The sequence below is a fragment of the Phoxinus phoxinus genome (assembly GCF_949152265.1).
Source record: "Phoxinus phoxinus genome assembly, chromosome: 6".
Taxonomy (NCBI): domain Eukaryota; kingdom Metazoa; phylum Chordata; class Actinopteri; order Cypriniformes; family Leuciscidae; genus Phoxinus; species Phoxinus phoxinus.
This window is the reverse complement of record NC_136881.1, coordinates 39,419,860-39,437,763: the sequence shown is the minus strand read 5'-3', so window position 1 is coordinate 39,437,763 and position 17,904 is coordinate 39,419,860. Positions and strand designations below refer to the sequence as shown.

The 17,904-nt window shown below is 39.8% G+C and overlaps 1 protein-coding gene across 2 annotated transcripts in view; it reads left to right on the top strand.

Moving 5' to 3' along the window:
- The first annotated feature begins 284 nt into the window (after positions 1 to 284).
- vps54 (VPS54 subunit of GARP complex) overlaps positions 285 to 17,904 on the top strand; it is a 31,228-nt gene continuing 13,608 nt past the window's right edge. For both annotated transcript variants that reach the window (XM_079616236.1, XM_079616237.1), the window contains exons 1-12: positions 285 to 424; positions 5,192 to 5,377; positions 6,678 to 6,919; positions 8,494 to 8,575; positions 9,355 to 9,389; positions 9,844 to 9,975; positions 10,727 to 11,112; positions 11,752 to 11,878; positions 14,368 to 14,475; positions 16,086 to 16,138; positions 16,235 to 16,331; positions 17,371 to 17,699. In XM_079616236.1, coding sequence (XP_079472362.1) covers positions 5,221 to 5,377; positions 6,678 to 6,919; positions 8,494 to 8,575; positions 9,355 to 9,389; positions 9,844 to 9,975; positions 10,727 to 11,112; positions 11,752 to 11,878; positions 14,368 to 14,475; positions 16,086 to 16,138; positions 16,235 to 16,331; positions 17,371 to 17,699 — 1,748 coding nt within the window. In that variant the 5' untranslated portion in view covers positions 285 to 424; positions 5,192 to 5,220. The remainder of the gene's footprint in view (positions 425 to 5,191; positions 5,378 to 6,677; positions 6,920 to 8,493; positions 8,576 to 9,354; positions 9,390 to 9,843; positions 9,976 to 10,726; positions 11,113 to 11,751; positions 11,879 to 14,367; positions 14,476 to 16,085; positions 16,139 to 16,234; positions 16,332 to 17,370; positions 17,700 to 17,904) is intronic.

The following is a 17,904-nucleotide window of genomic DNA, read 5'->3' as shown; positions in this document are numbered from 1 at the left end:
GGAAAAAAATGAAAGAAAGAACAAATAAATTAATGAAAAGAAATCAATATTTGTTGAAAACTGAAAAATAAGTGTGTGTGTGTGTATGTAAGAATGTAACGTTTTGCAAAGAATAGTAATAAATAACTATAAACGTAACATGAAAAGGCTTTATCTCCAAAATCAAAATTTTTTTGTTGGCAAAAGTTTGTGGATAAACTCATTTCCACAGAAGTAATGAATGATTGTGTGACGGAGTGAGATTCGTGAACGCGTTGACAAAACAACTTGTAAACCGGAAGTGTCTGCGTTGCGCGCGCAGTGCATCATGGGCCGGTGGCCGGCGGACCGCTGAGTTTTGTGATATGAGCCTCACATCTGTGAGGATGTGAACGGGATCTGATGATATTATGATCTCCAGGAGCTGCTTTATCTCATATAACAGGTACTCGCCATCGCAGACACACACGGCGGTGTTTATGAGTGAGCGTGCGGGGCTTGAACGGCGCTGAAGCGGGTGTTTATTATGATTAGCGCTCGGGCTAGCGGCGGATCATTACGTGTAACACACAATATCAAAGTCAACTCTCAAAACTACTGTAAAACCAGCAGAAATTACGCATATATGCCCTTAAAATCCTTATTTATGCGTACGTGTGTCAGTTTAAGTGATAGTTGCGCTGAGGTGGTTTGTTTTGCTCCTCACGGGTAATTTCATCATGTATTATTAATGATAATTATGTTTTAATACTGTAAATATTCATACGCTAAAGCAGATTGTGTCTCCACTTGACGCTAAAGCGAAGATAATGAAGGGTTGAGCTGTCAGTCATACTTTTCTAGGTCAATACACGTCTATCATTTCTCATAATAATATAATAAATGTGTGTAACTTAGTTATTGAAATATAAGGCTGTTTAAATGTAGCTTCATTGTGAGTTAATGATTGATCTGTCTGATTTGATTTGATCAACTCCCAGATGCTGGACTCATCTGTCACGTGTCCTGTCTTATCCATAAATTAACATTTTATTAAATATATCAATATTTACTATGTGCGTGTTTGGGCAAATCCAGTGCAAGGGCGTTTAATTATTTGTTTGGTACATTAAAAAGTGTATATTGTTTGCAGTGTCGGGGTGTAATGTATTAGTACTGTAATCTAATTAATTACACTGTTGATGTAATTAGTAGCTAGTAATAATTAATTTTTTAGAGTAGCTTACCCAACACTGATCGTATCTGGGATAATAAATTCCCTCTTCATTTGAAATTGAAACGTTGAAAATGTGTTTTCTGTGAAGCTGATTTGAAATATGTATTGTGAAATGTTCAAGAAATAAATAAGTCCAGCAAATGTGACATTAATCAGTTAATCCTGCAAACATGTACGGCTGACATTTAACACAACGTCAAAACAAAACGCTAATGAGACGTTGGAGCAAATTGTGCTCAGTTATCATAAAAATAATGCCCAAAATATATTTTCTTTACATATAGTAGGCCTATAGTTGTGTATTATTTTTGATTGATCATTAATCTGTTGAACATATCCATGCGACAGTTAACTCTAAAATGAATATAACATAATTTTATTCAACTATCTAAGATATATTCCCACGATATGCATTAAAATGTATTTATTTTTGCTCTTTTGTTTTGTTTTCTCTTACCACTGAGGATTCAGAAAAAAAGTAGCTCTTTCTTAATCGTTTTTCTTTACATAAAGTGTAGTTTTGTATTGAATTTTTTATTTTTGGAGTGTGATATGTCGTGAATAAGCTCGTGACCGGTTTTACCCGTGGGATGAGTTGTGCTGAATGAATATCCGCTGAACGTGAGTGTTTTTCTCCAGCGGGTTTTGAGTCTCTCTGACTCCTCGGCAGCTGAAGTCAAACCGCAGCACGTCGCAGTGAAACCTCAGCGCTCTCGCTTCTCGTTCTGAATGACTAGAAAGCCGGCGCTCCTGCTCCTCGTCGGCCGCTCGAGGCTCATCTTCACTGGTTCACACTCGGCCGGCTGTCTCCTCTCTCTCTGCTCACTCAGGTGTGAGATGCGGTCCGAGCATCTGATTAAACATGCAGCGATGATGAGGGGAAATGATTTAGGTGGCTGCACACACAGCTGCAGGATGTTCTGTGTGTGTGTGTGTGTGTGTGTGTGTGTGAGAGAATTCATCTTCCTCTTTGTGTTTTTCACTCTTACTTGTTTTTTTTATACCCTGTGTTTTTTTTTTAGCACTTGTACATTTAAAGGGATAGTTCACCCGAAAATGAAAATTAGCCCCCAAGTCATCCTAGGTGTATATGACTTTCTTCTTTCAGTCGAATACAAGCGGAGTTATATTAAAAAAATTCTTCCAAGCTTTATAATGGCAGTGAATGCCCGTTTCTGTTTTGAAGTTCATAAAACTAAAGTGCATCTATCCATCATAAAAGTGCATCTATCTATCCATCATAAAGTGCATCTATCTATCCATCATAAAAGTGCATCAGTCCATAAAAGTGCATCCATCCATCATAAAAGTGCATCTATCTATCCATCATAAAAGTGCATCAGTCCATAAAAGTGCATCCATCCATCATAAAAGTGATGGATGATACACTTTTATGATGGATCAATGCACTTTTATGATTGAAAGATGCACTTTATGATGGATAGATACACTTTTATGATGGATAGATAGATGCACTTTTATGATGGATAGATAGATGCACTTTTATGATGGACAGATGCACTTTTATGATAGATGCACTTTTATGATGGATAGATGCACTTTAATGATGGAGAGATGCACTTTTATGATGGACAGATGCACTTTTATGATGGAGAGATGCACTTTTATGATGGAGAGATGCACTTTTATGATGGACAGATGCACTTTTATGATGGATAGATGCACTTTTATGATGGATAGATGCACTTTTATGATGGACAGATGCACTTTTATGATGGACAGATGCACTTTTATGATGGACAGATGCACTTTTATGATGGATAGATGCACTTTTATGATGGATAGATGCACTTTTATGATGGAGAGATGCACTTTTATGATGGATAGATGCACTTTTATGATGGATAGATGCACTTTAATGATGGAGAGATGCACTTTTATGATGGACAGATGCACTTTTATGATGGAGAGATGCACTTTTATGATGGACAGATGCACTTTTATGATGGAGAGATGCACTTTTATGATGGACAGATGCACTTTTATGATGGAGAGATGCACTTTTATGATGGATGGATGCACTTTTATGATGGATAGATGCACTTTTATGATGGATAGATGCACTTTTATGATGGACAGATGCACTTTTATGATGGAGAAATGCACTTTTATGATGGATGGATGCACTTTTATGATGGATGGATGCACTTTTATGATGGATAGATGCACTTTAATGATGGAGAGATGCACTTTTATGATGGAGAGATGCACTTTTATGATGGATGGATGCACTTTTATGATGGATGGATGCACTTTTATGATGGATGGATGCACTTTTATGATGGATGGATGCACTTTAATGATGGAGAGATGCACTTTTATGATGGAGAGATGCACTTTTATGATGGATGGATGCACTTTTATGATGGATGGATGCACTTTTATGATGGATGGATGCACTTTTATGATGGATGGATGCACTTTTATGATGATAGATGCACTTTTATGATGGATAGATGCACTTTAATGATGGAGAGATGCACTTTTATGATGGATAGATGCACTTTTATGATGGATGGATGCACTTTTATGATGGATGGATGCACTTTTATGATGGATGGATGCACTTTTATGATGGATGGATGCACTTTTATGATGATAGATGCACTTTTATGATGGACGGATGCACTTTTATGATGGATGGATGCACTTTTATGATGGATAGATAGATACACTTTTATGATGGATTGATGCACTTTTAGGATGGATAGATGCACTTTTAGGATGGATAGATGCACTTTTAGGATGGATAGATGCACTTTTATGATGGATAGATGCACTTTTATGATGGATGGGTGACATTTTTTGATGGATGGATGTACTTTGATGGATAGTTGCACTTTTATCATGGATCGTTACACTTTTATCATGGATAGATACACTTTTATGATGGATGGGTGCATCTATCTATCAATATTATGATGGATGGATGCACTTTTATGATGGATAGATGCACTTTTATGATGGATGGATGCACTTTTATGATGGAAAGATGCACTTTTATGGTTGATGGATGCACTTTTATGATGGCTGGATGCACTATTATGATGGATGCACTTTTTTATGATGGAAAGATGCATTTTATCATGGAAAGATGCACTTTTATCATGGAAAGATGCACTTTTATAGCCTGGGAAAACCCAGACCACTTCCGGCAAATTTAGATTTGCTCTGCAAGTGGGTCTGGCAAAGAGCCCATTGAAACCCATTTCCAATCCGTCGAAATCGCGGCACCAATCAGAAACGTTGGGGCGGGCTTTACACGATGACGACAGAGCAGAGACGGTGACTGACGCAGATTTTGTACATTACAAAGATGGATGCCGCCGTAGAACATCACAACATCACTCGTTCGAATCAGCTATCGCGTCTGTTTCAAGCGATTTAAAATGGTCATTTTCGTTAACACAGAGAATTGCTGAGAGTCTCGAGATGTTTCTCCGTCGCTCTGCATACGCCATGTCATTCATCGCTCTGATTGGTTTTAGATCTATCCGACGTCCGTTGGTGACGCCCCTGTGGAAATGAATTGTCTATGGAGCTTTGCCAGACCCTAACTCAGTTACAACTGAGAGTGGTCTGGGTTTTCCCAGGCTAGCACTTTTATGGACTTAAAAACAGAAACGGCCAATCACTGCCATTAAAAAAACTTGGAGGAGCCAGGACATTTTTAAATATAATTAACATTTTTGGGTGAACTATCCCTTTAAAGGATCTTTTATAGAGTTGTATTTAATATTAAAAGTGTTTCTCTTGATTATACTCAGTTTTTATATTGTATTGTTGAATGTTGAATCTTTATCTGCCTTGTTATAGACTGTTGAGCTGATATGCCAATAAATACAATGAATCTGAAGTTATTTTTGTGTGTTTCTCAACCGTTTGAACCAATCAGACGTTGATTTCCCCTAAACGACGGGTGTTTCCTGTGCTGTGACAGGATGTTGATGTTGTTCTCTTGTTCTCTTGTTTCAGTCAGCCTCTTATGTGAGGGATCCGTAGTGATGTCCTCCAATCCGATACCTCAGTCCAGCGGAGGAGGAGGAAGAGGCGCCGGCTCCAGCGACGGGCTCTTCCGGAAGCCCCGGGACCCTGCAATGACCCCCAGACACTATCGAACCCCACGCTCCCTGCCGGACGTCTGCCCCACGGAGCCCACCGGTGAGATCTCAGCAACTGGGACACGTGCTCTTCCTCTGGAAAACGCCACGTTACATGATGATATGGATGGAGTGTTTTATGAAATTTGGGACGTATGTAGATGTTGACACACACTGCCTCCATCCTGACAGGAGGATTTTGGTGGTGCCTGTGTTATCTTTACTGTTATTGTTAGTACTTTATTATATTTTTATACTACAGGCCTGCTGAATGCTTGATTCTAATAGGTTGATGGAATTATTTTCAGGGAAACGCACGGGTAAAGTAGTTCCAGGCAGGTCTTGATCACATTATAGTTTCATATCACTTCACCAAATGATTTCAGTTATTTCAAAGGTCCTTACAGCCGACAACAGCAAAAGAACCAGAACCCACAACGACACTGACCCAGCAAATAAATATAGTAAACAATAGGATAAAAATTACAAATTATTTCCCAGTTTTTTTTTTTTTTACACAAAATTGCGTTTTATTATGTACGGAAAGCACATCCTTCTTCCGCTCAAACACACACACATACAGTACGGACACACACTCGTGTGTTGTCAGCTATGCTCGGATGATTTTATCAGTAAAATAGTTTAACAACTTAAAAGTTACACACTAGCTAAATTTCTCACTAGCTTTAGATAATAACGATGCTGTTCTTGAAGCAGATAAACTTACAGTTTCGCTATACTAGAGACGCTGCTGCCGAACACTGTTGAGAGACACAGACTCAGGTAATTCACACACACTTATTCTCTCTCTCTCTCTCTCTCTCTCTCTCTCTCTCTCTCTCTCTCTCTCTCTCTCTCTCTCTCTCTCTTTCTCTAACTGCATGTGTAAGAAATTAGCCCTACACACGAGCGTTAAAAAAAAAAAAACCTGACAAATGTCTTGAAATGCAACATCTGAACAATGTCTTGAGGTGTGGAAACCGTAATATAACCGGAATAATTGACTTCGGCCCTTTGAATTATGTAGAAACAATTTTCACTCAAAAAATTGCTTGTAAAATTTCACAAAGAAATGGCAAGTAACGAGGAGAAATTTTGAAGTAGAAATAAATATTCCAAATGTTTTTTTTGTTTTTTTTTGCAGTGATGCCGATAGAAGGTTTCCAGAAGAGCCTTTCATTGAACAGTTCTCAAAAAGAACCATTTTTTTCTTAGTCTGAAAAACATTAAAAAAATCTAAAGAACCTTTTGTGGATTGGAACGATTCCATGGAAGTTAAATGTTCTTCATGAAACCGCCAATGCCAATAATGAGCTGTTATTTTTAAGAGTGTAAGTGAACCATCGTCGTCCTCTGTGCAGGTGAAGGCCGAGGCCTCTGTGACGGGCCGTCCGTAGTGGCCGACCAGCACCGCTGGACCGTGTATAACTCTAAAGTGAACCTCCCCGCGGCCCTGAACGACCCCAGGCTGACCAAGAGAGAGTCCGACTTCTTCACTAAGACGTGGGGCCTGGACTTCACCGAGACCGACGTCATGCCTTCATTCTACTTGCCCAACATCACCCGAGAACACTTCAGCTCCTACCTGCAGGAGACGGCTCAGGTGACACATCTCAATTATTCAGAGAGAGATAGACAGACAGAGACAGAGACATAACTGTCATCCTTCCCCATCATGTGACTGTCAGCTAATGATCCTCTAATAAGTGCTGTTTTTGTTAAAGTCACCCTGTAGTCAAATTGTATCCCTTAACCCCTTACATATTTAAAACAGTAATATCCTATACTAAACCTAAACTAATCTTGACAAACTATATATCATTTGAAAGCTTACAATCTCTAGATTACATATTTGGTGACTGGTTTTCAAAATAAATTACAGAGAAGCCGTAATTTATATATTTGCAACAAGGATATTTTCATACTCTTAAGGCGTGTTCAGACCTTTATTTTGAAATAGTGATGAACATGAAAAATCATGAAAGAATGGTAGAAACCTGGTAGAGTTCAAAGGATATAATTAATTTCAAAATCTGCCAAATTTCCAATACTACTTCTGAATAGGATGTCTACTTCATAAATTGTATGAAAATTGTAAAAATAATGGTTCAGATCACGCAAACAACATATGGAAATGTAGGCGCCCTTATATGGGCAGTAATGTCCACTAGTGGAGAAGTGTGGTACTGCGCCCAAACACAATCTCACTGAAAGCTCATTTTTGGAGATATCAACCTAAAATTTGGAACACAACTTGTTCAGCTTTGATTTTTTTGCATTTTTAGAGTTCACCAGGTTTTGAAAATATATATTTTATATAAAATATGAATAATTACATTTTCATAAACTCAAACTTCTATAACCTTCTTTCTGTTTAACTTTCTTCATTTATTTCACTTCTACAAAAATCTTCCAAATGTCGCTTAAGGAGTTAAAGCTCATCTTTGATCACCAAAATGACATATTTAAACGTTTTTTCCTTGAATTGAAAATTCTTTGTTTGTATGTAAAGTTTGTATGTAACTCGACACCCTTGCCTCATTTAGTATGCGTGGTTCTATGAATATGCAAATGAGCCCCGCCTCCTCACTCACTCGCTCAGAGATCCACTGGTTGACGATCACAGGTTGATCTGATTGGTTACAAGGTAGTTTGTGACGTCAGAAACACCAGCGATTTCAAACCGTGTTTTTGAGACTGTCTTTGGTTCACTGCAGATTTAAGCAGAAAATACTCAGCAATGCTGTCCACTTATGAATTTACACATGATTTGTCTTAAAGCACATTAAAAACACCACATAGACACATAAACAACATTAAAAACTTGATTTTCACCACAGGGGGATTTTAAAATAACACTATTAAATCAGTTTTGGGAATTTAAAGCAAAATGCCTAAACTTGCTGTCTAGCTCGGCGTCTCACGGTGTGTGTGTCGTGTGTGTGTGTCGTTGTTAATCTCACGGTGTATTAACAGACTTTGAGGCTCTTAAAGCAGAGAAATGTTTCTTTAGTGTGTGTTTCTCTCTCACGGGCTCCAGACGACGGCAGCTTGTTTGTCTCTGTGGTTTTCCGAAGGTTAAATGACTCCCGTTTTCCACCGGCCGAACGACCGGCATTTCCCTCAGAGGAACGTCTTCTGTTTTCAGGTTTCTCACGGTTTGTTTGTGTCTCTCAGAGGGAGAAGATTCACGAGCGCTGTAAGAACGTTTGCCAGAGCAAAGACGACCTGGCGGTGCCCACCATCACCAATAATCACGGTACGCCGCACTGACCAGCACTGAATCTGCACACACACATATTTAATATTCAACAATAATATTGCTCTGCCTGCATTGACACTATTATACAAGAACTGAACTGAGCTGGACGATGACTTCACGGATTATTCCAGAGCGGCTATATATATATATATATGAACTAAATTAATAACTTTTTTACAACAAAAATTAACCATCACACTGCAAAAAATGCTTTTCTTACTTAGTATTTTTGTCTTGTTTCCAGTCCAAATGTCAAACATTTCCTAAATCAAGATGCATTTACTAAAGTAGTAAAATGACATAAAATATTAAGTCCTGTTTTCTGGGGGAATTAATCAAAATTAAGCGAGTTTTTGCTTAAAATAAGCAAAATTATCTCCCAATGGGGTCAGAAAAATAATCTTGTGTGAATTAACATAATTTTTCTTACCCCATTGGCAGATCATTTTGCTTATTTTAAGCATCAACTCGCTTAATTTTGATTAATTCCCCCAGAAAACAGGACTTAATATTTTATGTCATTGTACTTATCTAGTAAATGCATCTTGATTTAAAAAAAATTGATATTTGGAGTAAGAAAAGCATTTTTTGCAGTGCGCTGGACTGATGCTATTTTCTTCTAGAAACAAACTTTGTTGTATTATTTTCCTGCTATCTCAGTAAAGCTGCTTTAAAACTGAATCTGTATTGTAAAAAGCGCTGTATAAATAAAGGTGACTTGACTTGTAAACACACACACGAATCTAATGTGTGTTTGTGGCTCATTTGTGTTGCAGATAAAGCCAGAGCTGAGCTGGATCAGGTGCCTAAGGTGAGGACTGATCCTGAGAAACATTATCACTGTTTCCACACACACACACACACGAGTGTTCTCAACACTGATAATAATCATAAGTGTTTCTCGAGCATCAAATCCTCATATTACAGTGATTTCTGAAGGGTCATGTGACACTGAAGACTGGAGTAATGATGCTGAAGATTCAGCTTTGATCACAGAGAATAAATTACATTTTATATTCACATAGAAAACATAATATTTCACAGATATTTCAGTATTATGACATTCACGATGAGGCGAGAAGTTTGTTCTCATGAGGATTTAAGTGCACAGGCTTTTACCTTTTCGTTTATTTTATCGTCTTGAATCCAAGTTTGAAATATTGTTGCTCATCTTGACTGGAAGAGTTGTTTTCAAATGCCAATGGAAAAATTGAATGGGAAATTGTTCTCAATCCTGTTAATCTCTCTCTCTCTTCCTCGCTCAGATCTTCATGAAGCCTGAGTTTGTGCTGAACGATCCGGCCACCTTTAATGCCGTGTTGCCGTGGTCTCACTTCAGCGTCGCCGGGGGCAAGAACAGCCGAGATGTGGCGTCGTCACGGTTACTGCAGGAAAAGGTGCATGTCTGTCATTATCAGCAGAACCAATCAGCGCTAGATACTATTATAGTTTTTTTTTATATTTACATTTATTTTTATGTTTTTATTTTCCATTTTAATTTTAGTAAATTTCTTTAATATACATTTTTGTTATTTATTTATTTAAATGTTCATATATATTTTTAGATTTTTATTTAATTTTTAGTCATTGTAGTACTTCAAATTAAATAAACATAACATAAACTATGCAACTAGCTGACATAATGTTGTTTTAGGTTTAAAAATATTTTATTTCAGTTACCATTTATTTCAAGTAAAAAAAATGTTTATGGTTTTAGTTTTAGTTAATTATAATAACCCTGCTAACAATAAATATTAAAACATTTTTTTACCACATCTAAAGCCAAAATACTAATTTAGGTATTTTAATAATAACTAATTAAGGTTTTAATTTCATTTTATTTAGTACTAACATTTCTTTTAACACATTTTAATACATCTAAAGGCAAAATGCTCATTTACATTCATTTTAAATGTAAATGTTTAATATCAATATTTTTTATATGAATATTAACAATTTGGGTATTGCTTAATTACGTAAATATTTCTTCAATTTTTTTTCCTAGCAAACCTAAACATTTGAGACTAGTAAACAGTAAATAAACAGCATGAACAATTAAGCAAATAAAAACAATAGAGCATATACAAATGAAGTGTGTGTGTGTGTGTGTGTGTGTGTGTATGTGTGTGTGTGTGTGTGTGTGTGTAGTTGAGTCACTATCTGGACGTGGTGGAGGTGAGCATCGCTCGGCAGATCTCTCTTCGCTCCGAGGCCTTTTTCCACGCCATGTCGTCTCAGCACGAGCTCCAGGACCGGCTGCGAGAGACGGCCGACTCCGTGGCTAAGCTCCGCGCGCGCACCGCCGCCATCGACCGGGTGATGTGCCGTGGGCCGCTGCTGGCGCTACGAGACGCTCTCACACGCAACAACTGCGCTAAACTGCACAACAAGCTGAAGCTGATGGCCGCGGTGCACCAGACGCAGCCCACGGTGCAGCTACTCCTCTCCACATCAGAGTTCGTCGGGGCGCTCGAGCTCATCGCCACCACCAAGGAAGTTCTGCAGCAGGAACTGCAGGGAATACACAGCTTCAGGTGCACACACACACACACACACACACACACACACACACACACACACACACACGGAAACATGCTGATAAGAAACAGAAGAGAGTGGCCTGACAAATCAGGATGTTTAGATGTTGCTATTTACAGTCAAACCAAAAATGTATTCAACATTTCTCACATTATCACAGTTTAGCAATAAAATATGACAGAACTCAAGAGTTATGAAATCAGTGGATATTTCACTGGTTTTGTCCATCCTTCTGTTAGACTGTCTCACACATGAATTATGTTGAATATCTGTCAGCTGTTAAATTTAACTACACAATTAGATAATACCAGTTTAGCTCAACCGATTACCAAGCGATGCTTCATTGTGTTCAGTCTGTGTGTAAAAAGGTCACATTAGCAATTAAAGAAAAAACACTTCAGCAAAACATGATCAGCTCAAAGTTTCTGAATAATATTTGGTCCCAAATTTTTCATAAATTTTACTCTATGAAGAATTTTTGGCTATAATATGTCACAGTTTACTTTATTTTGCTCTCCTCACTTACATGAACTATAGTGTCCTGCACACACTAGTAAAACATATCAAAAATGATATCTGGTGTCTGAATAATTTTGGGTTTGACTGCATGTCCTGTTGTTTGTCTCTTTCCGCAGACATTTGGGTTCTCAGCTCTGTGAGATGGAGAGGTTGATTGATAAGATGATGGTGGCGGATTTCTCCACATACGCTCAAAGCGACCTCAATCGACCCTTTGAGGAGGACATTCAGGTCATGGAGAAGGTCAGACCTCTTTCACAGTTCATGAGGAATCAAATGTTGCTTTATCTCCTGAAATAACAGAGTTCATTGAAACCTTATCTGTCAAAGCACAAAACCTCCTCTCGAGTTAAAAAAACATTCATTGACACTAAACTGCAACTTCAAACTGTTATTTAAGTAATCAGGCTGCAATAATTAGAAAAATACAGTAATATTGTGAAATATTATTACAATTTAAAATGTTTTCTGTTTGAAAATATTTTGAAGTGTAATTTATTCCTGTGATCAAAGCTGAATTTTCAGGATCATTACTCCAGTCTTCAGTGTCACATGATCCTTCAGAAATCACTCTAATATGAGGATCTGATGATCAAGAAATGCTTATGATTATTAAAGGGGTCATGACATGTTTTTTTTTATTTTATTATTATGTTCCCTTAGGTGCAAATATAGTATTACTATAGTTTTTTTTACAATTTTTTTTTAAAATGTAGTGATTTATGACCTTTTCCCACCCTGTTTTTCATCCTCTGATTCAGGGGTGTCTGTTTTGGGGGTGTTTCCCCTTTAAGAGTTCAGTGTTAACGCCCACTGTTATGATTGGCTAACGTCAGTGCCTATGCATCAATTATTAACGCCCCCAGCCAGAACATTTGCGGATTCGGCGCAACTGTTTAATAGCGGGTGATGCATGCGAAGCGATGGCTCTTGCAATGATAAAACCTTATTATGTTTGAGCCGGAATCAGAGGAAAATGAACGATCACCACAACAACGAAGACTGGATCAGCCCGTGTCCACATGGAAAGTGAAACTATTTTGAATTAATAAAAAAAAATTAACCCGAGACACTTGAAAACGGATTATTGTTACATAATTTTCCTATAGCTTAATTTGCTAACAGTTTAACATTATTTAACTAATTAATACTAACAATGAAATGATAGGGTGTACCACGGACAAAAATGCATGCACAGGCCATATTTGAAGATGCAGCATTGATAAAGGCAACATTTTTAATTTTCTATCACATGTAGGCCTACTAGAAAGGCGACATATTTTCAAGATTCTCTTATACAAATGTGTTTATATTAGCCATGGTAAAAAGTAAGTTTGCGTCGTCGTTGTTGAGCCCAGAATATTCGGCACGGACTTATCTTTGAGCAACAGTTTTCTGGCAAAGCCAGCATCATATTGGGATTTTTTCCTCAAAACAGTCATCCTTATAATGTATAGAACAAACGCTTAAACTAACACTGCCGTGACTGGGACGTCCGCAAAAAATAAAGTGCATCCATTTTTCCCTGACGACTGGATCTTTCGCAGCGTATTCAAAGATGTTGTTTGTCCACAGCCAGGAACAGCACATCTGCGGCATCGTAACTTCCCTGTACACAGACCCACTCGCTGTCCGTCGACTGAACACTCGTGAGGCGCGCGGCGCGCGGGCGCGACGATGATACGAAATGAGCGTAGTTGTCTTGCGCTTTAAGCGTAGTTGTCTTTTGCCGGAGGCGGTCATATGCAAACGCTGGTACGTCACTTCGTACCGTGACGTCACTTCTTACCATGGATCCAGAACGAGCTGTATTTAGAGCTTGATTAAATAAATGATTCGTTTATAATGGGGAGGACGTCTTAAGCTATGAAACTTGCAGGACGTTTTAATGGTACAAAGACCTCTTATATACCAAAAGATCAAGGCAAATTTGGTTTCTCATGTCATGACCCCTTTAACAATGTTGAAAACCGTTGTGCTGCTGCTTCATATTTTCTGAAAACTTCAGGATTCTTTGATGAATTGAAGGTTCAAAAGAACATTGTGTTTATTTGAAAAACAATCTTTTGTAAAATTATATTTTAACTGGCATAATTTAATGCATTCTTGCTAAATATATGTATTAACTTTAGTATTGACCTCAAACTTTTGAACAGTAGTGTAAAAAAAAAAATCAATCACTTGAAAGACTTTTATTTTGTCATCTGAGAAGCCCAGACATGTTGGGATAGGCGCAGAATTGTTTCACAAATTATGTAATTTCAAATGCGAAACTGAACTCTCCAGTAAATGTCGTTGTTGTGGCGCCGGCACGTTCCCACAAGCAGACCACAACAGCGGTTTCCAGTTTCCAGGTGTGATAGAAACACAGCCCAGTAAACCAGGTCACGTGACTGTGCTCCGTCAATCAGGTCATGCTTGTGTTGGATGTGGGTCAGTGTTGGTTTGAGGTTTACAGTGTGGGATTTTCTCACACAGGTCGCACAGCAGACTGCAGCGCCAGGAAAGGTTGGTTATGTCGCTCTATTTCCCACGCCGACGAGTCACCAAACCGCTGATTGCATTTAATTTCAATAATGAAAGAACAAAAGCAGAGATGATGACGTCTGATTTATTTTTAATTGGAAATCAAATAAAGAAAATCTCAGCAGCATGTATTATGGGTGGTGTTTTTATTTGCTTGTGTTGTGGTTACACATCTGAGTGTGTGTGTGTGTGTGTGTTTATTGCAGGATCGTTTGCAGTCTCTGGTCTTTGGCCTGTTGAGACAGAGGAAGCTGGATTTCCTGGACATTTACAGTGACGAGATGATCCGCTCTGCCAAGAACCTCGTACGGCAGGTGAGGCACAGGGACGGGAACACCACAGACTGGGCCATCTGACCAATCAGAGCAGAGCAGACCAATCACAACAGACTGGGTCATCTGACCAATCAGAGCAGAGTAGGCCAATCACTACAGACTGGGCCATCTGACCAATCAGAGCAGAGTAGACCAATCACAACAGACTGGGTCATCTGACCAATCAGAGCAGAGTAGGCCAATCACAACAGACTGGGCCATCTGACCAATCAGAGCAGAGTAGACCAATCACAACAGACTGGGTCATCTGACCAATCAGAGCAGAGTAGGCCAATCACTACAGACTGGGCCATCTGACCAATCAGAGCAGAGTAGACCAATCACAACAGACTGGCTCATCTGACCAATCAGAGCAGAGTAGACCAATCACAACAGACTGGGTCATCTGACCAATCAGAGCAGAGTAGACCAATCACAACAGACTGGGCCATCTGACCAATCAGAGCAGAGTAGGCCAATCACAACAGACTGGGTCATCTGACCAATCAGAGCAGAGTAGGCCAATCACTACAGACTGGGCCATCTGACCAATCAGAGCAGAGTAGACCAATCACAACAGACTGGGCCATCTGACCAATCAGAGCAGAGTAGGCCAATCACTACAGACTGGGCCATCTGACCAATCAGAGCAGAGTAGACCAATCACAACAGACTGGGTCATCTGACCAATCAGAGCAGAGTAGGCCAATCACTACAGACTGGGCCATCTGACCAATCAGAGCAGAGTAGACCAATCACAACAGACTGGGCCATCTGACCAATCAGAGCAGAGTAGGCCAATCACTACAGACTGGGCCATCTGACCAATCAGAGCAGAGTAGGCCAATCACTACAGACTGGGCCATCTGACCAATCAGAGCAGAGTAGACCAATCACAACAGACTGGGCCATCTGACCAATCAGAGCAGAGTAGGCCAATCACTACAGACTGGGCCATCTGACCAATCAGAGCAGAGTAGACCAATCACAACAGACTGGGTCATCTGACCAATCAGAGCAGAGTAGGCCAATCACTACAGACTGGGTCATCTGACCAATCAGAGCAGAGTAGGCCAATCACTACAGACTGGGCCATCTGACCAATCAGAGCAGAGTAGACCAATCACAACAGACTGGGCCATCTGACCAATCAGAGCAGAGTAGGCCAATCACTACAGACTGGGCCATCTGACCAATCAGAGCAGAGTAGACCAATCACAACAGACTGGGTCATCTGACCAATCAGAGCAGAGTAGGCCAATCACTACAGACTGGGCCATCTGACCAATCAGAGCAGAGTAGACCAATCACAACAGACTGGGTCATCTGACCAATCAGAGCGGAGTAGACCAATCACAACAGACTGGGTCATCTGACCAATCAGAGCGGAGTTGACCAATCACAACAGACTGGGTCATCTGACCAATCAGAGCAGAGTAGACCAATCACAACAGACTGGGTCATCTGACCAATCAGAGCAGAGTAGACCAATCACAACAGACTGAGATTGCATGTAAACCTGTATGAGACCTCAAAAACACAATTAGGAGCCTTTAAAATGGCATAATAGGGGCACTTTCAAACAAAAGTTTCTCTCTCTTTCCCTGCAGTGTGTCGGGAAGTCTGTGTCGCAGATCAGTGAGATTGATGCAGACACTGTCAAGTGAGTTCACATCCGCTCAGTATGAATATCACAGCTCTGTTTATCCCAGCTGACTGTCTGTGTGTGTTTGTGTGTGTGTGTGTGTGTGTGATGCAGATTTCATGAGCAGATGCGCTTGATGACGTTTCATCAGTGGTTTGATCTGCTGCTGGATATATTTGAACACTTCATCCTGTTCCTCAAGAGGATCAAGGTAAATCAACTCAACAACTGCAGTGAAAACTCTGACAATACGTGTCATAAACCATCGTCTGGACATGACATCGCATAGAAAACATAACAATGATTCATAATTTCATTATTGAAATAATGAACCACAGGTGATCAGTTAATGTTAGCTCAAAATACCCCACAGATATTTTTATTAGGGCTGGGAATCGATTACATTTTTTAAATAATTAATTGCACAATTTGCTGTGATTAATTGCAACTAATCGCATTTATCGCAGCCGCAACAGGAAGTCATTAAAATGAGTCAATTGCGCAATTTTTTTTAAATCCGTTAAACATCTCAAATTAATCGCAAAGATTAACGCGTTAATTCCCCCAGCCCTAATTTATACAGCATGTTAAAGTTGTCACTTTTTGAGGGTGAGCAAAAACGCACCATTTTTGTTTGTGTCCCTTTAAATGCAAATGAGCTGCTGCTCCCGGCACAGGGGGCGGAGCTTCAACAGCTTGTGTGTGTGTGTGTTAGCAGCTCCGATTACCTCACACACATGCACTGAACATTTCAAAAACTTTTAGCCTTTTATGTTCAAACCGGAGTCAGACAATGATGGAGAGACTCAAGAAGAAGTGACAACATGTAGAAGCAACAGGACGTCTCTGAATGTTTAGTTGAAGAATTTATGTGTAGTATCTTCTAGTCATCGATTAGCATATTCTGTCATGGTAATATATAAATCATGTTCCCGGGGTTTATGTAAATTTTAGGGTTGGACGTGTAGTCCCTACCAGCCATTTGTTGTAGTCCTTAAAAAAACAATTTCTTTAAAAGCAAATATCTCCCTTTGCTTTGAACTTTGAGCGTTGTAACTTTGCAGATGTTGTTTATGCTCAAACGGCAACATTACACACTAACTACAGTTAAAAAAATGTGAAATCATCATCAATCACCCCTTTAAAAAGCGGCATTACCTTTGAGATATACATGCAGAAACTGGAGGCCGAACTTGAACTCAGTGATGCAGTCGTCCTCTGCCATGCAAACTCACACGTGTTTGTTTCAGGCTACGCTCAGCGTCATCCGTAACGTGGTGCTGGAAGTGCTGGACAGCAGCCAGAGGAGTCGGATAGCAGACGTCACTCCCGCACCCGATCATTCCCAGGAGGACGAGGAGGATTCGGGAGCTCATCACTCAGGGGAGGCGGAGCTTGCGTATCTCACTCACGAGGGGCTCTTCATCAGCGACGCGCTAAGCGAAGCGCAGGCGAGAGCACAGACGCGCACTGAGGCCTGCGGGAGCGACTCGGCCTCCGCGACCACCGAATCCTCCTCCAGCAGGGAGCACAACTACAACACTACCTCCTCCCTGCCCGCCGGGGGCGCTGCTGCTCTGTGAGTCTCAACGCGCTGCTCAGGCTTTTCATTTACACTGCGGAAAGTTCTGGGTCAATAAGATCTTTCATACTTCATACTTTTATTCAGCAAAAACACATTGGCCCGGTTTACAGCTGGTATTAAGATGTGTTTCGGTCGATCGGATCACAAGTGGACGACGCTAAAGGTGTAAACGGGGTTTTGAGCTCGTCCACTTTCCACC